Source organism: Chamaea fasciata, unplaced genomic scaffold, assembly GCF_029207755.1.
Source record: "Chamaea fasciata isolate MVZ Bird 193981 ecotype frontalis unplaced genomic scaffold, bChaFas1.0.hap1 SCAF_14, whole genome shotgun sequence".
Lineage (NCBI taxonomy): Eukaryota > Metazoa > Chordata > Aves > Passeriformes > Sylviidae > Chamaea > Chamaea fasciata.
The window spans coordinates 6,946,149-6,970,935 of NW_027094099.1; the positions used below are offsets into that span (position 1 = coordinate 6,946,149).

A 24,787-nucleotide genomic window follows, 5' to 3' on the forward strand; every position below is an offset into this window, starting at 1 on the left:
ACCTATCTTCAGGACAGGCAAAGGACAGGAGGGGGCTGTGCCTGTGGGATCAGCTGCTCCTGGTTTGCTGTCTGCCTGTGCAATCCCCTTTCTGCTCTGCAGCAGCAAACGCAGCTCAGGCACTGCTGCTCCTCAGGCACTGGGCATTTCTGGCCTGGCTTCACAGGAGCAACACCACTTCTTGTGCCTGCAACGTGCTCTGCTCCTTGAGAATGTGTCAGGCTTTGTCCTGATAAAGGGAGAAGAGAGGTTTGCCACTGTTTTTCAAGCAACATGTTGACTATGAGGAGAGAGAAATTTAAAAAACTCACTGATTTACCATGTTAAAAAAAGATGGCACATTTATTGCTACATAAATGTTATATACATAGTGTTTTCTGTTACATTGACAGAAATTTTTTGAACTTCTTGCTGCTGGTTGGAAAGGTTTATCAGCAATACCTTGAAATTTGACACAGGGTACAAATCTGCAATAAACCAACAATGGAAACTGGAGAACAAGATGAGAAGCAATTCATCTCGGACAATTAGCTCTTACAATACTCCATAGGTACTACACGGTATGCTAGAACCCTACTATGGTCTTACAATGCTATTGTAAATTTCTGATATTAATGAACAGGTTATGGTAAATAACCCTACATTTTTACTACCTAATATAGTAAAATAAAGTAAGAAACTTTTTACTGAAAACTTTTTTTGATTTCAAAAATCTAGAAAGAGTAATATTTAGAATTCAAGAAATTTTCTTACAAGATTATTGTATAAAAGACTAGCTACAGTGAAAAATAAGCCAAATGTTTTTTTCTTTCTATTTTATGAAGGAAAGCTTCTGGGCATACTGCAAAGTCTAATATAGCCAAAAAGACAACAAGCTTAGAAGGAAAAAGGCCAGGCAGTGGCACGTGATCACTTTCACACGTCATAAGCAACAAATTCCGTTTAGCTGATAAACACTGAAATGAAGAACAAGGCCACAGATATAATCAGGTGTTATTTGATGATATATGCAAAATAAAGTAATAGAAATGAGTCCACTAATTCCACAAACTGTTTTGTTAGGAACCATCCAAAACATGAGCTTATATTCATTAGTTTATTTTATCCATCTTTTGTTCTTTCAAATTAAATGACTTCATAAAAATTATAGTTTTGTTCCTGTTTTGTGTGTGAACCAATTGCCAGTGATGAAAGATGCACTATATAAACAATAGCTCAGACAACCTTGGCTTAGGAAATTTCCTCCCATGGTCATTGCAGTGGAAGACAGTTTCCATGGAAGTTCAAAGGGATTTTAACCATTTCAACACACCTGTGACGAAGGAATACTTATGGACACTATTCTGGTGGAGAAACATTTAAAGGTTTAATGCTAATATGGCTTGGGACAGGGGTATTTGCATTTGATTCACACTATTTTTTCTCCACTGACAAGCCATACAACATGACATGATAGTTAACGTGTACAGGAAGGAAAAACTGGTGACCATTGCTCTTAAGATTCCATTACATAATAAGCCCACCTTGCTGGTGGTTGTATCATCACACTACCTGCCGTGGTGAATTCAGGATTTTACAATTCACCAAAGTTACAGCCTGAAAAAAAATCTCCTTTGTATTTTAATGCATTTTGTGCTTACATACAGCTAACACTTTACATGTACTATATGTAGTACTTACTGCTCGGAAAACAAAGCAACTCTAACAAAGTAGATTCTCCCCACCCAATTTACACTTCACATTACAAGCTTTACTATGAAGCCTAGAAGCCTAAAAAGGTTTTGTTTATAATTAGAAAAAAAAAAATGTTTGAGGAAAGTCTGAGGGAAAATAAAAATCACTTTTTAAATCCAAGAAATGTTATGGTCACAGTATTGCTCCAGCCTGCAGCCTTCATGACGCCTCTGAGTGGCTTGAGGCACAGAGCTCAGTGTGGAAGGGGAACTGTGACCATAACTGTTCAGATTACCAGAGATCAAAAATAACATAAAAAAAGCTATACCAAGGAATAGTTTCCTATTGCATGGAAAACACTAGTCATATGGCAAAAGGAGAGGAAAGGACAACAAAAGACTTTTCCCTTCCTTTTTTAAGACACTAATAGGTATGCTGGGAATGCTACGGGTCGACGGTTGTCACTGCTTTGTTCTCTGAATGTGAACAGCTTTAGTAAATGCTGGCATTCAGTTGAAATTTTATCAGCTTTTAACATGTTAACTTTTCCCTTTATATGTAGACCTTAACAGTTCCATAACAATAAATAAAATTTGTAGTTACAATGCATTTGTCAATTCAGTTTAGGCACAAGGCAACTTCCACAATGAGTGGAGAGATCACAACAGTCTCTGATTGTGCAGAAGCGACACACTGCTTGCAACAGAATGATATGTTCAGAGTATCTCATGGGCTGAAATTCTGTCTGAAGATCTTGTATCTTCACTCCTGATGCAGGTGTTGACCAGTAGCTTTGATCATAAGATTGCATTTGGGTTTCTTGCTTCAAGTGTTTTCTCCTGTCAGGTTTGTGTCTTCATATAATGTTAGTTGTCTGTGTCCTTGTGAAGAAAGGTCACCTTCTGTGTATCCTACCAATAATTCTGGAATTCTAGAAAGAAATTTAGGAGAAGAAAGGGGTTATAAGGAAAAGAATAATTTTAAAACTTAGTGTCAACACCAGAGACCTCATTTAAACTGGATTTGGTGGCATTTTCAGTCGTTTAGGTGCAAAAGAAAATCACATTGAGAGACCCCGAAATCCACTGTTCCAGTGATATCCATCTTGAACATGATATATTGAAGAGATTACCCTAAAGAACCTTCTGTTGGGCCTCTCTGGATATGGGAGAAAGAATAATCTGCACATCTCGGACCTTCAATTTATGTCTGACTTTGCTCTCCAAACCAAGCAGGAGACAGTGCCAATTTCACTCCCTCCTGAGGGTAAATTGCCATGTTCCTGTACAGCCTTTTCTGTCAACGTCACACTTCAGCCAACCCACAAAGTTACTGCTATTAAAAAAGCAGACATCAAACCTTTGAAAGTGGTTCTTTATATTTATATGGCAAGAACAGAATAAGTTGGCTGTAAATCAAAACTTATCTGACAATTCCAAAGTAGCCAATGGCTCTTGTATGAAATAAAACAAATTAAAGAAATTCAAAGCATTAAAAATTATAATATACACAACGAGAAACCTCCCAAAATATAAAATTTAGTAAAGTTCTGGATTAAAACAAGGGCACTGAAGCCAGTTTTTTTATTCTTTTGAAAGTGGCAACAGCTCTACTGGAAGACTGATATTCCTGTAGGGCCTCCCCATCAGTGTGTTTAAGTGAGATGTTACATACTGGGCTACCTTGCAAAGCTGCAAACATTACTTTTAAATCTAAACTATCTTCACCAGTACAGACTGTGACTTAGGACAGTTCCCAGTCTCTGCTGGGCAAATGAGAGGAGTTAGAATGAGTGGCCTTGAGCCAGAGAGCAATCTCTCTGGGATGAGGAGTCCCTGAAATTGTATCAGCACTGGGAAACAATACATGGAATTTTAAATGAACTAATGTGATATTTAGACCATTTAAAGATGTATAATTCATCTTTATTAAGCCTGGCTTATCTAGCAAGCTGTTCACTGTTCCTCTGATGTCACGCCAAGAAGGCCACCTGAGCCAAGCGACGTAGCCATTGGCAACAAGGCATGAAAGTAAAGAGACTGACGACAATTTCTTGGGTTTTTATTATAAACCCAAACAAATGTGCAGCCTTCGGCTGAGAGATGTGAAAGCACCGAGAAGTTTGGTGCTGCTGGCAGCTCAGGAGCCAAAGCCACCGTATCCAAGTGTCTCGCCCACTTGAGCCAACACAAAGCAGCAAGGGCCTGACGTACCTGGCTGGTGTTCACATATGACCCATAGGGTTGGTAGTTTCACTCAGGCCAGGGTGGCTTCCTGGGTGTGCTGTTGGTGGCTCTGCCGATACGGCAGAAACTTTTTCTTCTTCCCTTCTCTTAAGGCAGGCTGCTTTAGGGTTTAGGTTTCGTTCTGTAACAGAAAAATCAGAGTTCTTAATATCCCACACGCTGACACCACGGGCAATATCGATACATGAACCCTGGAGTAAAAATAGCTCTGCAGCTTCCCTCTTCAGCTGCTGACAGCCCCTGTCCACCTGCAGGTGTCCAAAGCTGCAGACAATCACTACTGAAAGTCCTGCCAGGCAGCTCCTAAACTGGTGTTTGAAAAAAAAGAGACAAAAAGCCAAACCCAAACCCTTTCAGCAGCCTATATACACCTTCAGAAAATTTTAAAAAGCACCTCCTTTATCAGCATAAGACACTGAAGTGCTATAGGAGACCTTTCCGTAATTTACAATATAATAAAATGGAATTTATCCATTTTGTTGGTAGGCTGAAGTCTTACCAATCTTGCTGACATCACACTACTTTTAGAAATGTTGCTGCTTCTTTCTTCCCGGTAAGTATTAGCCAGCTGTTAGGGCAGGGGAAGCAGCACACCCTGAATGGATAGTTCTCATCAGCCTCAATGTGTGAAGTCACCTTGTGCCCATCTCGATTCAATCAAAAGACTGTGATGACAGTCACATACAGAAGGAGCATTATTTTTTTTCCAAGCTCTATTTCCTCTCACATTAAAGTCAATACTTTATAATAACCAGCTGTGGACCAGCTACCAAGGTATTTTCATCAGTGTGCTTCCACTTCCCCACTTAGCTTCAATAGATGTAGATTTGGATCTCATTTCCAAATAATGACAGTTTCTAGAAGTCAACTGTTTCTGTTCCTCAAAATGGCTTCTCGTGAATCAAATTCAGAAGATGTAAATCACAGGGGTCCAAAAGACACACAAAAACCCATGCAATATATTCCACTGTGGAATTTAATCAACATTTGAAGGTATTTTCTAGCTGTCTGTGCATTCTGCTTTACAGTTGGAGATGGCAGGTACAATTATAACTGCAAGAAGTCTGCCAAAACTGAACAGACAGCACAGGCCCTTCTCTTGCACTGCACAGGCACCCCTCTAGTAACTGCAGTTTGCTGACCCCTGTGCATTTTAGCTCATCTGACAGAGACTATTTTGGATGGACTTGATAGTTCTGCTGTCACCAAAGTCATTATCAACAGCCTCCTACTGCATTTCCTTAAGGATGAGCACTCCTAAAGAGCCTACTGGGAAAAAACCCCAAAACTGCTAACTTTCCTTAATCACAGTTTTCTTTGTCTGACTCTGGCTTGCCTTGAAGTTTTAAAGATTTAATTATGTGGAAACTTTGAAAGGAAGTTAATTTACAGTGCTTTAGGAAATGGAAATAAAATCCGCGGCCTACACTGAGAGCTTAAATCTGAAATGGTTCGTTTTGAATAGCACCAATCACAAAATGAGAAGCTTCATTACCAGCAGAGAGAGGAAATTGTTTATGCAATTACATAAAGCACTGTGCAAGCTCCTGTGGGTGTCACACAAAGCTCGGGTCACTCTCTCCCGGGAACAGGTGCAGAGGGGGACAGGAGGACAAACGGGAGCTGGGCCCCGGACACACGGAATGTCAGGAAGGGAAGTTCTCCATTTCCCCTGCCTGTGCCATGGGGCCAGTTTAGCTGTCAGCACACAGAAAAAAAAAAAAGATTTCTACCACAGACACCGGGGTTGGAAGTCCTCTGACTGAGGCAGAGTGATTTTATTAACATGGAGCTTCCTGTGAATTACAGGATCTGTGAGAGCAGGGAGATGGACTTGATGCTTTTTAAACACCAAAATCCATGCTTGATTAACGTCCCTCTGACTTCATAATACTCAACCTTATCTTCTAGACCACAGCAAGCGTCTTCAGACCAAAACAGTGCCTGAGGTCTAAGTCTCAGAGATGCTAAACTGGGTTTTACAATGGCTCCAGCTGCTGTCTCATCTGCAGAACAGTTACTTTGTGCCTTGGAAGGGCTCTGGCTGGAGACAGTGTATTTCTTTACTGACAATTGGATCAGTAAAAGTGCCAGAAAACACAGCATCTCATCCTTACTGCATCAAGTACATAAGTTTGTGTTAAGTTCGTTATTTAGTCACTTCCAATAAACTTCTAACTGTTGCTTGGATCTTCTGTGCAAAATGCAAGCAACAAGTGAGGAAAAGGAGGTAAAACTGAGGTACATAGATTGTTATCACTCAGTAACACCAGTGATTCAGAGATGTAGGGCATTGAGCAAATACAACCACTGACATATCCACATCTCAAACTCTTCACTTGATGTGCTTCCATCAGTGAGACACTAAGGAAGATGCTGCTAATGAGTCCCAAAGAGCAAAACACGAGGACGCTCGTTTGGGAAGTGCCACCTCCACAGAACGAGATTATTTCATTTGGAAGGGACTTACAGCTAACATCCAAAGTTGGAGCAAGGTGCCCCAGAACTTCAACATGGCTTTGACAAAAGTATTGAAAGTCAACTGTGGCTTCGCCAACTCACAAGAACAGAACAGTTGAAGAACCAAACATGATCCCTAGAACCACCTCTCCTTATGAGAATGAATGGCACAAAGCAGTTTTCCTTCGGCACCGACCAGCAGGCCTATTGTTTCTTTCTCGGAAAAATTTAAGGGAATCAGAGAAAGCAGATTCATGCAAACCCAGCTCTGACTCAATTAGACTAGAAGTTTCCTCCCTCCCCAGGACACGCTTAACACAAAAACTTAAAAAACACAAATAAATTCACTGCATTTTAAGTATTTCAATGGTGTGGAGCTCATCCTAAAACAGATCTCTTGTTGCTAAAGCTTTTCTACTACTGAACAAGTGCTTATGACAACTTAAAGCAAGATGTATTATCAATTTGTTAATTACAGAATTTACCTTGAAAACTTTGGTGAAAAGATGACTAATTGCACAGGAACAGAAAGGTCAAGTATAAACCTTATACTCTGTCCCCCTTTCAAACACACTTTGAGTGGCTCATGCATCTGGCTGAGCAGGTTTCAAGAGCCCTATGGACAAAGCTGCCCCAGCCCCTGACTGACCTCTCACTTGCTGCTCCAGGCTGAGGATGACAGCCACAGCCTGGTGCAGGATCAGCAGCTTGGTCTGCGGCTTCTCGCTCTTCAGGTGCAGCTGGCACATGCGGCCCAGCTCCTTGAACGCCTCGTTAATGTCTCGCACACGCAAACGTTCCCGGGCGTTGTTTGCCATCCTTCTCTCCTTCTCTCTTTCTATCTTCTGCTCTGGGTTTAAATCCTCATCTTCGTTAGTACTGCTGCAAGAAAGCCAGCGTAATGGGATACTGAAATCTCGCTGGTAGTCCAAACAAGTGATCCTGGTGCTGACTCCAAATAGGTGTAAAATAAAATAATGTCCAACAAAGTATTTTGCTATTTTCCAGTACATCAGCTTACATAAAAACGCATTTAAGGAATTTTCAATTTCATGTGCTTATTTAAGAGTTTTACTTTTGCTAAAGACCACACTGGCCAATTTTAGAATGATTTTTTCTTCTACTACTCAGTGTAGAGCTAAACAGTTACATTTAGAATTCTTCAACTGCCTTAAATGACATCAAGTTGCATAGCCTTTTGAATATAGATTCACCCAATTTAGTCTAAAACTGTGCAAAACCTCTGTTCTACTAAAATTAACACACTAAAAGGCCACTGAACACGTGTTAATACAGATTGTGCTGCCTGTGCTTGCATAAAAAAAAACCCAAAAATTTGATTGTTTACTGTTACCTCAAATTTCAATGCTTTTATCGGGCCTATCAGGCAGATCCAGAAGCATTTACCCAGCGTCAGCTCCACTTTTGTGTCTGTGGCTTGGGAGGGGACAAAGTGTTTCACGAGGATATTTTGCTAGTGTTTCACCTCAGGCTCCGGGTCAGGAGCTGGAGCTCTCTACTGCCACAGACTCAAATCTAGAAGGGCAGCCCTGGCCCAGGTATAAACTATCCCTAACTTCTGACATCGTCCCATTCTCTGTGCTGGGCGAGACCCTCAGTCTTTTGCTGCTTACATGTACAGGCAGACATTACGCATGGCACTCGTGCAAGGGAATCCACACTTGACAGATGATTTTCCCAGCAAATCTTCTACCTTGTATTAAAATATATACAGATACTGTGAACTTTTTCTCCCTTTCAGCTGCCTATTGCTGTAAGCACTGCAGTAACACAAAAGCCTTGCAGTAAGTTTATCAAATGTAAGGGCAACATGCTACTGAGCATTATCAAAGCACAGATTCTCCCAGTTACGTCAGCAACGCACCTTGTTCTGCCTCTGGACGAGACCTTGATATCCTTCTGGGAGGACTCATCATCTGATTTCATGTCATCTGATGAGGGGGGTTCATGGATATTTTCATCCTTCTCCTTATGTTCAGACTTGATTTCTGTTGGACCTATAGCCACAGACTGGCTCTGTAAGCCACCCGACAGTGCTGCAAGCAACCAGAGAGCAGAGTGAGTGTCACAGCCCTGAAACACGGCACAGAACCTCGGCAGATAATGGCACTGAGGAGCCAGAGCCCAGCACGAGTCTGGGGAGACAACAGGAAGAACGAACAGAAACAAGAAATCCTGGTATCACTGCTGTACTTGGACATGTGTCATGGGTTATAAAGCAATCACAGCTCACAGGGCAGCTTGATTGGTAACAGCTTAGTCTAAGGAGAACACTGTTAAAGACAAAAGGACATTGAGTGAAATACAGATACTTGCACCTGATGTCTGAGCTGCAAATTTAAGGGCAGAGCTGCACTGACATCGAGGCTTGGGTTTAGGCTGAATGTGCAACACCTCCTAAATGCTGCTAGCATGCTAATAAAGGAGCTGACTTCTGTTTTCTGCAGTTTACTTCTTGAGCTAAAAATGGAAGGAACTGTAAACATGGGTGTGGAATGACCTCCTTCCATTGGCTGTGCTGAACTCTGGTCTCAGCCCACTCCACAGCTTTCCTGGCTCACTGGGAAACGGCTGCAGCTCTGCAAGTGGATCACGGCCCCTTAAGCTGCAGGGACGTGGCTGTAATGCAGCCTTCTCCTGAAATTATACTGGGATAATTGAGGGACGCCCTCAAAATTGTTGCAGGAGTCCCTAACAGTGATAGTATATCGGATTTGGTATTAATTTTTATATTTCAACATTATCTATGCCCCCATCTCTTGCAGTGATGCCATTTTACCAAAATCTACAGCCTCACTGGCTCTGACCTACTGCAGACCCGGTCCAGCATTTAAGCCTGGAAAGTTACCTCTGTAGCTGTCTTGTGTTTTATGATTTAGTTCTGTGCTCTGAGCAGAAACTGTACTGGGAAGAACTGAATGGTTGCTGTTGAGGCCGACACCTTCTTCCCGGTGAGTCCCAACCTAAAGCAAAGCAAAGCAAAGATTCCTATTAAAGATGTGATTCAAAAAATTGTCCAAAAATAGAAGTTTAAAACACTGAAAGTATTTGCTGCATTAGAGGCCCGAGTTAAAATTCTCGCTGAGCAAAGGAAAGATTTAGTTGATAGATGCTGTTCCACTGAAACACCTAATTACACCTTACTGGACTGGGCCGTGTCTCAAGCAGTGACCAACACTGTTTGGAATAAAATAATTCGGGTATCTAACTATTCTTACCACCTATTTTCTCATCTATTCCTTCACAATACATCATGATTAAATTTGTGAGCAGCAAGCATTGAAATGAAGAGTCTTGAAAAATTCTAATTTTGCATAAACTTGAATTAATGATACTTATGTGAGACAGCTTTGAGTGTGCATTACCTAACTTGAAGAGGCAACTTGTTAAAAAACTGCTGCTCAATACAGAATACTGTCATCAGCTTCTATTAAAAAAATATTTGTTCAAGAAAAAAGAGGTAAAGAGACACTGCCTGTATTTAAATAATTTGGAACACAGACCATTTAAAGCTTTTGATTTCTAAAGGCACAAAAGTCCTTAAACAATTATAATATAACCAACATAATACAATTAAACAGTTAAAAATGAACAAAGACGAGGGATTCTACTATTATTTGTATAGTTACAAAAACTGGCTACAGATGAAGCTTTTTATTGGAACAGTAGCAAACATGTCAACTAGAAGATTAAGCCTTTAATTAAATAGGTTTATTGCCTGGAGTTACACATGAGAACCACTGTTTTTCAATAAATCCTTCAATCCTAGTAAACTGCTGAGCTTTGAATCCCTCTTGAGTAATTAATGCAGCTTTTACCTTTCATGTCTTAGTATGGGTTTTACCCAGAGAGAGATAAATACCCTTATGCAAGTTTATCCTTTGTTTAATATACACTTGTTTCTGTAAGCTAATGCACAGGAACAAAAAAAGAAAGGGGGACCCCCCCCTCCCCAACAACCCACAGCTAATATCAGGTCATTCCGGGCTGCTATTTGTATCCATTGTTCTGCAGAAAATCTCCTCTTGTATACTGTGGAATATCTGTTGCTATTTCAAGTGTATTTTATCTTCCTCTGCGTGTAATAGGCTTTTGTTTGTGAGAAGTTCTACTCTGGATACAGTCGGCCCAGCTCCTGCAAGAGTCATGAACTCACTGGGAGGAAGGAGCTGAGCCCGGGTCTTTCAGCCCAAGAGACAAAACTCTTTACAACTGGAACATGAAGCTCATTCTCACTCTGAACTTTTCAAAACTGAGTCTTTCCCTAATTCTGCCTTGCAGGTTGTGTGTTTTATTTTCTTCTTCTGGTCATGCTTAGTCCTAACACTTGAGGGTGCTTTTATTCAAGCTACAGACTATTAATTGTTTCAGGGCCAGGTTTGTTCCAAAATCTACTTCTTAAAAAAGGCAAAAATTTCCTAAAGCTGTGTACAAACATAGCAGCTGCCAGAACACTGGCAACTTTCAAATCTAGAGCTAATCTAAAGGCAATAGATTAGCAAATCAGTTCTGATAAAGGCAGAGAACAGATGAGAAATAAAACCTGCCTTCAAGTCCACGTTCCAAACCTTTGAAACCAAGATGTACAAATTAAAAGCATACAATTTAGATTAACAGGATTTACACAGAAATCTTAAGAGGTAAAACGTTACAAAACTGGCCATAACACTGATTTTTATCTGTGATCTATGATATACCAGAAAATCCAGTCTGGCAAACAAAAAAACCCAAACAAAATGACTTGCTGAAAGTCACTGCGTCCCATGGAGGGGCCAACAGCTCTGTTTGCTACAGTTACAACTGATCGGTGGCTACTTCAAGCTACCAACGATTCAAGTATCTTAAACACCGAGTTCCGAGAATTCAGTTCGCTCTCCTTTCCCTGGACTCGCACTGCGCAGAGAAAGGGCTCTCCCCATCTGCATTTCAATGGGGCACAACCTCGGGCTTCCTTTAAGTCTTCTGAAAGGCGTCCGGGGCCATCAGCTCCGCGGCTCTCGGAAACAAACGAGTTCTCGACGTGTTTTATCGCTATTATTTAGAAGCGATTCCCAGCGAGGCGCTTTCCGGCGCGCCAAGGGCCGGCTCCGGGGGCGGCTCCCGCGGTGCCCCGGCGCGGGGACGGCGGCGCTGCCGCGGCTCCCGAGCGTTCCCCATTTCCATACAGCTGCCCGGGCCCGCAGCCCCGGGAGCGCCGGCCCGCGGGACCCGCGGCAGCTCATCTCGAAAGGAAACGGACTCGGAGTTAATTCATTCTCTCCGGGGCTAATCCAGCCTTGTTTCCGTGGTCTCTCCTCCCAAGCAAAGCTCGAAGCTTCCCAGGCACACAAAATGGGAGGCAAAGGGAGGGCCGGGCTCTGCCACACCGCAGGCGAGGCAGAGCACAGCGGTGAGCGCAGCGCACACACGGCACTCGGCACCAAGGCGCTCACATCGCTGCTGCCTGCACACAACGCCAACCCAACGCAGGCCGGGCATCCAGCGCAAGCACAAAAAACTCACCCCTCGGTAACCCCGGGATGAGAAAAACAGCAGCCTTGCTACAAGACTGTAACAAAGACTGTCGTTGTAATTTACCAGGTCAACTGTATTCATTTTTATGCATTTCAAGAAAGACTTATACACAGGACAATCTGCAGCCCCACTGACACTCTCAAATTAAAAAAACCCCAAAAAACCAAAAACAAACAAAAAAAAACCCCAAAAACCCCACAAACCAAAAAAACCCACCCCAAATCTGAATGCAGAACATATTTCGGTTGATTTAAGTGGTAACATTTGGGATCTGAAACCAGAAAACCAGTTAAGTATTCTAGGCAACCACAGAAAAACTAGACAAATCATAGGCAGTGATGACACACAACTGCATGTAGGGGAACCAAGAGTGACACGTGGGGAAAGGACATCTCTGTCCTGTTAATATTGGTTCTGCATCTCACAATTTAGTTTGATCATTCATTTTGAGCACTTAGCACTGAAAGCTTTTGAGAGCTGGAAAATAAAAATACCACTCTTGCTCTGAGTCGTTGAACTTTTCAAGCCCCACTATCTGGTCAGTTTGGCTATGGTCGTTAAAACCAGTTTAGCCAAGGTGTGCACAATTAAGGCAATGAAAAGAAATCAAGAATTTTACACTTCAGACAGCTCAGAGTTGTTCAGTGGGAGCATAACCTCTGCAGGGAAACAGCAGCTCTGGAAGGGTTTGAGCAAGAGCACAGGCCGGTGTTGGCAAAGCTGCTTAACTGCCCTTTCGTGCTGCTGCTGGAGCAGGCACAGGGCACAAAGAGGGAGATCACCCATTTTCTTAGATTCCTGTTATACCTGAAAAAAACCCTCTGACTTAAGGATTGAGTTTCATTCTTAACTGAGTTTCCAGGCCTTTTATTTATTTATTTATTTTTAATCAGTTCAGGCTGTTCTTTTTCCATTGTATTACAATGACAAATAAAAAGCAGCTTGAATAAGAACAAAAAGTATTACTTCTTAACTTTTCAATAATACATGAAATAAAATACAAATCAACTTCAAAGGCCAGTTAGCAAATATTTGATGAGTTTGAGATATTAAAAATCTATTTGAATAAGTCTAATGGCCAGTCCAGCTAAAAAGAAAACAAGACCATTCAGAGCAAGCAGGAAATGAAGTCAACTAGAGTTGTAAAATAAATCTGGCTCAAAAATTAAGCAAATGTTAAAATAAAACCATGCCTGGTTACACTAATTACATAAAAAGGAGTTAAATTACTCATTTCCTAGCTCCTTCTGCCAAGATCATCATCTTCAAGGGAAATTAAATTTATTTATTTTTTCTTCTTTTTTTTTTAAAGAGCAAAAATGTTTTGTGTAAAGATCCCACCCTCCTTCAACAAGGAAGTTTCATTTAGTGCTGAATTCCAATGAACATTTCTCGACCCTGTGTCAAACAAAAGCTCAGAAATAGGTCATCACCCTTATCAATGTTGACATCTCTCACTATGTTAGCCCAATATTCAGTATTTTCTTAAAATTTACTGGATGTCATCTCAAGTAAAGCAGTATTTAAATCTGGAATGAAGGCTGGATCTTACAGTTCAGGTCGTGTGGTAAATCCTCTGCCCTCCTACTTACTATTTACAATGATCACCAACCTAACAGTAAACAGGAGTTTGAAATTAATCAGTTCTTGAAGAAGAATCACCCCTTGTACTTGGGAGGCATTACTGCACTGCAGTCATCACTAATAAAGCAGTCAGTCTGCAGCACAGCCAGATGTGCCAGCCCCTGCTCTGTACCTATTTCAGGACTCCATCCTAAGCCACGCTGAGTTCCTGCAATTGCAAATGATGTCAAAGGGCGCTCTTTGGGGACTGGGCAAGGCCACAACAGGATGCCTTCTGTTGGAGCCAATTATTCTGATGTAACAAAATTTAGGTTAATCCAAGAAATTCTTTAGCTGACTCACATTTCAAGCCAAGACTGATCTGCAAGCTTGTTTCACTAAGTGAGGATGAAATGTACAGGCAATTTTTTTGTTGTTGTTTTCTTAATTTATTTCTAGCAGACAAGCATCGGTCAGTCAAATAATTAGATGATAAATTAGGTCTGTATTACATTTAAGTTACACAGCTACATGAAGCTAGAGAAGATCAACGAACTTCTGTCCACTTTAGAGAGCCTTTTCCACTGTCCCCTATTTTTTAATAAAAATTGAGTTGATAAAATATTTATCATAGCTTGTTTAAAAGAGAAACTGAGATTTTTACATATGTTTTGGCACTACTTGTATTTATTTGACTGTGTCTGGCTTAGCAGTGTCAGAAGTCACAGAAAAAAATTGTCACTGCAGTTTCAGTCACTCACTTTACAAGACCAGAGGGGATAAAAGTTTTCTTTTGTACGACTAAATTTCAGTCTACCCCAGAATATGGTAGAACTTTAACAACATACTTTAAATATTAAATCTCAGTAGGTACTACAAAAAAATTCAAAAGTACTTCTGCATCACTTCCTTCTTTACTAAAAGTAACTGTGAACTTGCACAGAAAGCTGAAGTTGGACGTGCATTTGGAAAGTACCCCTCCCCGGAGCCCCCAAACACACGCAGCTTATAGAAAGCAACCAGTTCTTTTTGATGTTTACTGCAGTGGTCCTGAAATTAATATAAATGGATGTGTGATGTGCGAATGGGAGAGCCTGGAACTAATTCTGTTTTATAGAATACAAACCCTTCAGCAATTGGGGTACCTAATTATTTTGATGATAGGTGAAATTTTGCCTTGATCACACAGTACCCAGCTGTGAATCTGTTTTATAACAGAAAATTTCACAGCATGTAACTGGTCTTTAAAATTACGCTGTAAACATGCAAACACATGGCACCACTAAAACAAGCATGTTTTTAAAAGCTCTTTTTCCTTTAAGCATTTTTGAGAAGGGTAGAATGAAAAGGAAGAAAAAGGGAGGTGAGCAATGCTACAAATAGATTCGTTTACTGTGTAATGCTTTTAGCATATTTCTGATCTATAAAAAGCTCAACTACATTTTTTCAGAACAGTTCACATTTTTAAAGAAACTAGAAGAGACGGATTGAATTATTTCACCCTTCTTGGGGATTAATCTGAAAGTAGTTTCCTTTTCATTGTTACTTACACTACAGCTGTGCTCAAACTCCTTTTCGTTTAGAAAAAAAGTTTAAATTTTGAGCCTGCGCACACTATGGTTCCACATTCCAACAGCTTCCTCCCAGTCCTCTGCCAGCATCTGCTATTGAAGACTAGTTCCAATTTACAATAAACAGCTTTTCCAGACCAGAACACTTGAAATTCAGTCCTTCTCGACTGCTTTTCCCATTCAATCTCCCTATTCACCATTTCAAGGAGAAAACGGTTCTGCCAATTATTACACATCTGGAAAAAATGCATGTATAAGCTGAAACGCTCTCAGCAGAAAGTTTCAGCTTTCTGCATATGGTCACAGCAGGATTTTATGGGCCACTGACCAGGCCAAAGTCTAAGTTTTCCCATCTTTTTTCCTCCCCCTCATTTCTGCCCACCCCCACTCCGATGTTCTAATTGGAAACCCATAGCAGGTGCAAGCTGTCTGCCATCTTTTCCTCCACAAGAATCTCAAGTGGTTTCTTCCTGATAAATATTAGTCTTACAGCCCAGTTCTACCTCAGTAGGCTCTACAACAGTTCCAATGCATCAGCTGTAGCTGCTTTGCACAAACACGTTTTTTAACATCATTACCATGGATGCTTGTCTGTTGGCTGTTACAAGGCTGGATGCTCCATAGTTTGAGTTCAGGCTTCCAATTGGCCCATTGTGGGATGGTCCCAATAAACTATGGATGTCTCCATGGGCAGCCGAGAGGCTTGTGGAAGGCCCCACAGCGTGGTTCCGCAGCACATGGATGGCATCATCCAGTCTGTCCAAGCGATCCTCCATCCGGGACTGCTGTGGGGGTGCAAGAGGGACAGGACACCCATCACTGAATAAATCCCCAGGCTCTCACACCGCAGCAGAGTGTACTTCAGAGGTATTAAAGGTAGAAGATGAACTGTGGTATCGAAATAGTATCAAAAGACTTTGAAAGCACCTACCAGCACTACACACAAACAGGAAAAAGGAAATATTATCTGGAGATTTTGTTCAAGATAGCATTCATTCCACAAATAGGTGGCAGCTTTGAAAGTGAAGCTTATTATAAGGTTAATGTTACTCAGCTGCTATTATATGGCGTGAAAAGAAAAAAGGAATTGCTACAAAATAAGCTAATGCAGGACAAGAAAGAATGATCACAAAATCAGCCTCACCATGCTGGAAACAATTAAGAGAGGCAGTGGTTTTTTGAGAATCTGTATTACAAAAAAACTGGACAAAACTTCAAGTTATCATTTTTTAAGATGGACCTTCAAACAGATCAGGTATTTCAGAAATAAGAGCGAGTTATTTTTGTTACTGTCGAAGTCTGTCTTAAAATTACTTTCTTTTAATTACTTTCTTTTAAAAGGAATGCAAAAAAAACCCAACAAAAAAAAACCAACCAAAAAACACAAAACCAAACAAAAAAACCAAAACCCAAAGCAAAACCAATTCTGACACTGCAGCTCTAGAAACTGAAATAGCAGGATGTTGGAGTCAAAAGATGGGTCATACACTACACTAATTAAAGTTTTTAATGGGGAATCCGAAGGAAGCGTTAATTGAAACACAAAAAGGCACCATCTAAAGCGAAATAGTACCTCACAGACATCCTTTAAGAAGGACATTGCATCTTGCAAATGCTCGTGTAGTTGCTGTTCAACTCGATTTTTCTGGCAAAGTCAAGACAGAACAGGAAGCAAAGCACAGGTTAAGATTAATTCAAAAAAGAGGTGAGGAAACAGCTGATGTGCATGTCAGCAATCAATTGTTAGTCAAGTTAATGCAACAGAGATCTGATTATATTAAGATAAGAAAAGGCTAATATTTAACACTGCAGTTATGTTAGGATTCTAAGATGTACATAACAATTATATTTAATTGCAAAAATATTGAAGAAAAGAAATTTGATTTAACTTATAATTTTTTCTTGTTAGACAGAAAAAAATAGAAATTACATCTGTAGAAACTAGAAATATTAAGCAAGTAATCAAAACCTTCCCTCAAATTTTCCCTGTTTCCTTCCCAATATTGTATCGGAAATGTAAGAAGGAAGCCAGTAACAGAAATCCTCTGTTGAATCCTCAAAAGAAGAAAATTTACAATGCTGTAGATTACTGCCTGTGTGTTTTTCTGTAAAATGTTTAATTAATAAATGAACATTCCCCACAACAAATAATAATTACAAATAAAATGTATTAATATTTTAATAACAGTGTAATGCAAACAAGCCCTAGAGACTGCCATTTGAGGGAGAGAGGGGGAAGGACAAGTAAATGCGGAGGCATGAAGTCTTTATCTTTCTCCAGACTGAACTTTAGATAAGAATTAGCTATGGATTTGTGAAAAGGTACCAGAATCTCATAACAGCGCTTTAGCACCAGCTGTCCTCAGCACAGAAGCCTGATGCCCAAGGAACAGATGGTGAAAGACACACCCTGCACGTCTTATATTGTTCAACTGAACAGGCCATTTGTTAGCAAAGAATTCATTTGTAATGCTATCCTACTGTTTCCTTTAATGATATGCAGGATTTATACAAAACCAAGCCTTCAACTCCTAAATAAAAAGTACTATGTTGCTTTCACCAATTCTTACCAAGGAGTGTAGAGAGTTTTCATAGCTGGGAGATGAGGGAGCTTGTCCTCCACTCCTCGACCACTGACTGGCACCTGTCAAAATTGTCTAGGTTAGCGCACAGATTTACACAGCAGAAGTGGGAAGCAGAGACTGTATTTCTCAACATAATTAAACCCAACATATTCTGCATAAAGGTAAGCTAACATATGGGTGTACAAAGGAGGACAAATTCCTTCATTCAGCCGTACTGAGGGATAATTTTCATATCCTGGCATCTGTAGGGTTAGATCACTGTCAGTGACAAAAGCGGTGACATCTTTAAAGTAGTTCAACATGAAAAAGTGAACCAAGTACACACACACACCATATTTGAAATACCTGCTTCTGCCTGTGTCACCACAAAAAACCTGCTGAATTCTTCTCCAGATTCTGTTCAGTATATGAAGGTGTATTTTTAATATTGTTAAAATACACAACAAGTATTTAAAGTAATCAAATAGACACCAAGTTAAGAATAATTGGAGAACCATTTTTATGACACCTCTCTATTAAAACATTAAAACTGGATCTAAAAGCTTTAGCTTGTCTAGTTGTGCAGGATACCATTGGAAGAGCAAAAACACACCTAAGTCATTCTCATTTGGTATTTCAGATACACTTAAGGTAAATCAGCAGCAGTAGAATCATTGCTTATGCAACAAATTGACAATTAAATTCATATTACCTATACACTGCAAATTCAAATACATAGCCATTCTAATCTGACATAAATATACCTAATTATCATGTAAATTTTAAAAATAATTAGATGTGAAATGCAATAACTAATAAAGCAGTACTTTTAACACAAAGCCTGAAGTAGTACAACATGCATTTTTCTCACCAACTAATAATGCATCTTTTATAAAGATACTACATGAAATTCTATGGCCATTAGAGACAGCTTCCTTTCAGCCATACAAATGTAATAATAAAGCAATTACATTAATAAATTATGGATATACAATCCAACGCAGCTCATTAAAGGAAGAGCCTGTGGGCTTGTTCTTTCAATAACAGCCAGAGCTGTACGTCTGGAAAACTGGGAAAAGGTTTAATAACATTACAGTTCCTTTGTTCAGAGAGCTGCAAGTAGTTACCTTTTAAAGACAAGGTTTTATTTAACAAAAAGAGTACAGCTTGCATAGCTATCAAAATTATTAAAATACCTAAACATTTCCTTTCTAATTAAAAAATAATAAAAATCTCCTATTTCATGGAAGTCCAGAGCTGCCATAATCGTGTTGGAATTCTCTTTTAAAATACAAAGAATTCAGTGAGTAAGTTTATAATTACCGATTTTCACTTCACACAGCTACTGTGGGTCTGGACCTGTAGTCTCTGTCTGCATTGCTGTCATTCCTGAACTTGGGAATAATGCTTGGTGTTCCACTTATTTTTGCACAGCCATTAATAAAAAAAACTACAGAGTATTTTGGTTCAGCACAATGTTCAATTTTTTCCCCGCTCAGAACTCAATTTTTAGAGGCAGGACTGTGGTCAGGAGCACTCCTGCTATCAGGACTCGGAGTACCACTCCCTGCAGCACAGCAGCAGCTCAGGATTCAGCAGGAAGGTGGCCAGGTGAGCAGCAAACAGAGTGAGAGCCTGTGCACCTCTCCTGACGTGTTTGTTTGGGGGTTTAACTGAGGATGGTCCTATTTCTATAGTGTAAGCCCAGAACAAAGCTGCAAGTGGGACATCTCACAAAGGTGACAAAAAGAAAAGAAGGGAGGGAATAACCAACTCCTCCTGTGCAGTGCTCAGCCCAAGTACAACCTGCAGCTTTCAGTCACACCTCGGCACCGCCGGGGCTCCTCCCGAGCGGTGGCACTCTGCCTCCATGGCTGCAGGTTGCCAGATGGCACCGATTTCCTGCTTGCCTCATTCCACTCCCCCTCCTAGAAGTTTGTGCATGAAATCCACCAATTATGTTAAAAAGCATCCTGGCACCACAAGCCCTGCAATTAACAACTGCAGCTTTTAGTGCAGCACCAACACAGCAGCATTAAAAAACAAATAAGCCAGGCAAGTGTTAGGATTTACAGGGGTCACCGACAGCAATCACTGCAGTATTGTTCTTACCCCGAGTCTCCCCAACACTAATCCTCTGGCTCCCTTTTCAAACACACTCGGAGCTGCAGAGGGCTGGCTTTGCATCCTCAGAACCCACCAAACCTCCTGAATGCCTCTGATCCTGCAGAAGGATTCTTAAAATACCGAGGCTCCCACCATTCAGATCCCTATATAAACTTCACATGCGTGTACACAATCATTAAAACTATGCAAGATGCTCAGCTCTGGGCATGTTTGTGTAAAATTAGAAATTAAATGAGGGCAGGGCAGGCGAGACACGCACTATTGTCTCATAATACTTGGGGGTTTTCATCAAGTTGTTCTCCAAGCTTTTACTTAACTGAATTAAAAAAAAACCTTATTAATCCTCATTCAGCAACATAAGAGCCAAAGAGTCAGTCATGAGCTTCTGAACCCAAGGTCTCATGACGTTGGTATCTGTCAGTGCTCTCCCTGGTAAACAGAGTCCTCCTACCATAATTCACAATGAAAGGATGGGCAAATTATGACTAACGCCTTCTGTAATACTATGAATGCTAACTAAACAAATACCTAACTGCAAAAGGGGAAAACGACAATGAAGGCTAAAATGCTCCAAAATATATTATTTCAGTATACATAAAACATTTGTTTTATCTGCAATAACTTTTTGGGTCAAGACAGAAAATGGCTACCAGGAGTATAAATAGCAATAAATGCAGTAGTAATTACTTCACATTGTGCTTCACCGTGTTCTTAGTGACTCATCTGGGAATAAAGATAAAAGTCCAGATTCATAAATGAAGGTAATTAACTACTGGAGCAATTTACCAAAGGCTTGATAAATTCTGTATCACTGAAATTAAAGGGGGTGGGAGGGTATAAATGTGAAGCAGATGCTAAGTTTGAGCCTGAAAAGGATTTCAGTGTTATTTGCTTGTGTCTGCTACTGTCTTAACCATCAGAATCCAGAATGAGGAACACAAAGTGCAAATTTTGTAGATTTCATACAAGTTGCAACAGGCAAAGACAACAACTGCAAAAGGAAAACACAAATTTTTGTGACCTCAAATTTGTATTCTAAACTCAGAAATTAGCTAGTGCTTTCATGCTTACAAAATGAGGTGCAGTATCTCATTAGGCAACTCTTGAAAAAAACCTCTCTGGGATCTTTAAAATTTTAAATACTTTGAAATGTCAGAACTTTTTTCTTCCAGCCATAAAATATTTTCAATACTTGCTTTGATGTTAAAAAGAAAACAATAATAATTTTCTGGTCTGATCTGCCTTTCCAGTACAACAGAATACACAAAACATTTTTTATCAAGTGTAGTCACTAAATCAAAAATCCCATTAATCCCATCATTACTCAATTCAACATGGATTATTCAGTAATAGAAAAGAAATGCCCAAAGCAGCTGCTCAGGTAAGCCATGTCAGACACTCATTAATCCATTACATCCACAGAAAACCAGAGCAGTGTCCATTAAACAGGAGTGAAGCATAAATGATGGAGGTTTTGAGTGACACTGCATACAGAGATATGCATATTCACATCCATATGATTATGACTACATTTTGCATGCAATACCTTTCCTGATCTATTCATCTAGATTACAAAAGTGTTCAGATAAGCTTGTTCTGCACCTTTTTCACCTTAAGGTAATTTCATTGTTTTATAAAAAGCACAACACTTACAAAAAAAAAGTGACCAGTGGCCAGGAGCCTGCAGGGATATATTAAACAACAGAGAATAGGGCAACAGACTGTTGTATAAATGTTAAATAATTTAACAAATTGCACTGTAGGAAAGAACAGGGTTAAAGTTACATCATCTTACTTGTAATTCTAGTTCTTTGTTAAACAACAAATTTAAGTCAATGGAGCTTTCACAGTCCTCTCTATATGGAGAACAGCTGTTCAACTTTTACTAGACAGCTGAGGCCACAGTGTCTGTGAAAGCTGCACTACCACTAATAGCTGTAGGCAGCTGCCCACAGTTCATCTCCACACTGGAATGCTTCTTCCCACATTCACACTACAAACACACAAAGCACAGGTGACAGAGGTGGCTGCAATACGCAGCATTTATTTTGAAAAATGCCAGAAATTCTTCTCCCATAGAATGAAAACATTCATGAAATATATGAATGAAAAGCTATCTTGTGTAAAAATTGGATAGTCTCATAGCCTACTATATTTTCATTAGAGGGAACACACATCTGCTGTGTTTGTCACCGAAAGCTGCCGTAGAGCTTTAACATATAGCTTTAAAAAAAACCCAAATCAAATCCAATCACTCTTCTTTCTCTCAAACAGTGCAAATCTGTAGATATCTTTATAGCCCTGATAATGTATGGTCAGTTAATGCTTCCAAACATTATTTTAATTAGCTAATTTTCAAAGCAAGTTGCCTGGACTCAAGTGAATGCTCCTAACAAAATGTCCAAGAATCTGGATTTATAAATCTTCGTTTTGTACAATGGAAAAATAACCAAAATGCACAAGCAGTTGTGTAAGGAAGTTAATGCTGATTTCACTGTGTTTCCAAGCTGGACATTTTTGAAACAGCAAACAAGGTAATGACAAATGGCCAGTCTGTACCTGTAAGAGGCGATGGTGACCCAACTGGTGTTGATGGATTCGATGGAAAACTACTGCTGGTATGATCAGGAGAATAAATCTGACAACAGACAAAGAGATCATATATAAATTTACATTATGATACAGAGGAAAAAAGCTATTAGGATTCTTTTTCATGTTTTAATTGTCACTCTTGATTCTGAACTGATAAAAAATGCAATTTGATCCTTCAATCACAGCTCTGCTTTATTACACTCAGGGCTCTAAAAATGTCCAAAGAACTTTCATTTTCAAGCAGCTGTCCAAATAAGCACAGCCTGTATTTCATAGTGACACAAGTATAACTGACCTTCCTGCTCATTCATTTAAGAGCAGCAGAAATTACAGCCTTTCTGTCTCTGCAGGGGAACGATTCATGTAAGAGTTCACAGTACACAGCTAATGATATCAAACAAAACTTCAGGAAAATGCCAATGAATAATGACTTTCCTAACTTTAGAGAGAGATTTTAGCAGTCAACACATGTTATCTGCTAAAAATTAATCCTTCACAAAATACCAAGAAAGCATTCAGGCTCTCTTATTATTGGTACCTACCAAACACAAAACACTTGAAATTTTGTTCCTCTTGCAACGTATTGCAGCACATAATACGTTTCTCTCTTATTTCAGTATCAATTGGCCTCTTGAGATACTGAACTTCAACTTACAACAATTCTTTCCTTGCTATTAATGAAATTAAGAACTATTGGGAAAAAAATAGAAGACATAATGCTTAAAGCTTTAATTAAAAATTAAAATCTCAAGACACTGGGAAAATTCATTTTATGAAGGGAATTGAATAGATTTAGAGGCTGACTATGGACTACAGAACATATTTTTATAGGTCATCGGTTCAAACCTGTTTTACTTGAGCAGAGACCAGGATTTGTTAGTCATCAGATGGCAGTTAAAAAAATCTTCACTGGCAGTGTGGTTGATGTCTCTTCACACAGACAATATGACATTTCAGCATTTAGCTGACAATAACTTCATTAAGTTCCATATTGTATTTTCTGAACTGACAAAACCAGGACCTGATAGACCACATGCTCCTTCCTGGTATATCATACTTTTCCATTAGAAAAGACCATCAGTTCCCTAAAGGAAATGCTTCCTCCTTTTCATACATGCTAGAAAGAAAATATATTTAGAACAAACTACCTCATACTACCGGAGGAAATTCATGCATTGTACAGCAGCATAAAAATAAATCTTGGCCGTCAGTACAAGAACGGGAGAGAGTTTCAGACAGATAAGATACAGAAAATTAAAATCAAGTCAAAGGCCACAAAGTTTTCTTTGAAACTGCTCGTTTTCCACAGGTCTATCTGCCAATTTTATTTTGCTGTATTTTATAACAGGGAAAATCTACAGAACCGCAAAGCCCCAACGAAAACACGAGGTCAGAATTCATTCTGCATGCAGTCCCTGGCTGCTGTGCTGTTAAATGACCAATGATGAACAACCCTGACACCTTCTGCCAGGCTTAAACGGTAACATGACTCATTTTACTGCAACAAATGAGACTCCTCCTCCTATCAGTCATGGTCCATTCCAATCAGTGGGGTGCCAATATGCCAGGGTCTAATGAAAAGGCTCTTAGACAAAAGCTGCACAATTGAGAGCCTGCAGAGCCAAACCTCGGAGCTGTTAGTCCAATTTTTTAAACACTACAGTGTACATTTCAGTTAGGCTTTGTTATGTTAATGTTATTGAGTCTAAAGCAACAAAGAAACTTAATTCATGAATTACTTTTAGAAGTCAACTTCCCTACATTTTCTTTTCTTTTGTGAAGGGACCAGTGGCTATTTAACTACCGAGACGGTACAAAGGCCTTTACCCTAGTGCTGAGGTAGGAATCAAAACATAAGTTATCACAAAGAGGTCTGATATAATCAACAAAGTTAAACAGTCCTCCTGTTTGATCTCCTCTAAATTAAAGACCAAGTGTTTTGATTTGGCATTAGGCAATGAAATAAACCAGATGTTTCTCCTGCCATATAACCCTCCATGGGCACAATCTTAAAGGGTTATTGTTTGGCAAATGTTCAGGGAAACACATTAGAAATGGCACGAATACCCAGATTTTCTTTTCTTTCTATCTATACTAGTTCATTATCCAAACTAATGCATAATCCACAGGGCTTTGGGAACTTTGTGTAAATACTTTCATGTACAATTCTCTTTCTTGCCTACCCTGAGATTAAGACCACAATTATCCAGGCTTAAACCTAAAATAAAAGAACCTTTGCAAATGTATTATCTGGCCTTACATGTTTAATCACATACTATTCTGTATGGTCTTTAATACCTAAACTGAAGAACAAATGTCGTATCCTCTGATGTTTCACACATGAAAGGCCTATTGTGAGATGCACATCAACAGAATTTTAGAACTAGAAATTCCTCTCAACAGTTGCAGCAGCAGCATTTAAAATCAAAACAGAAAGGAATACAGTGGCATCTTG

General features: G+C 39.7%; 1 protein-coding gene across 9 annotated transcripts in view; it reads right to left on the reverse strand.

Moving 5' to 3' along the window:
• Window positions 1–323: 323 nt before the first annotated feature.
• Window positions 324–24,787, reverse strand: part of TCF12 (transcription factor 12) — a 159,128-nt gene continuing 134,664 nt past the window's right edge. For 2 of the 9 annotated variants that reach the window (XM_066195941.1, XM_066195948.1), the window contains 9 exons: window positions 22,300–22,378; window positions 17,620–17,693; window positions 16,623–16,694; window positions 15,628–15,834; window positions 9,250–9,364; window positions 8,266–8,437; window positions 7,030–7,262; window positions 3,888–4,041; window positions 324–2,605 (listed from right to left, as the gene is read on the reverse strand). In XM_066195941.1, coding sequence (XP_066052038.1) covers window positions 3,899–4,041; window positions 7,030–7,262; window positions 8,266–8,437; window positions 9,250–9,364; window positions 15,628–15,834; window positions 16,623–16,694; window positions 17,620–17,693; window positions 22,300–22,378 — 1,095 coding nt within the window. In that variant the 3' untranslated portion in view covers window positions 324–2,605; window positions 3,888–3,898. The remainder of the gene's footprint in view (window positions 2,606–3,887; window positions 4,042–7,029; window positions 7,263–8,265; window positions 8,438–9,249; window positions 9,365–15,627; window positions 15,835–16,622; window positions 16,695–17,619; window positions 17,694–22,299; window positions 22,379–24,787) is intronic. The other 7 variants (XM_066195947.1, XM_066195950.1, XM_066195946.1 and 4 more) reach the window with 5 other exon arrangements.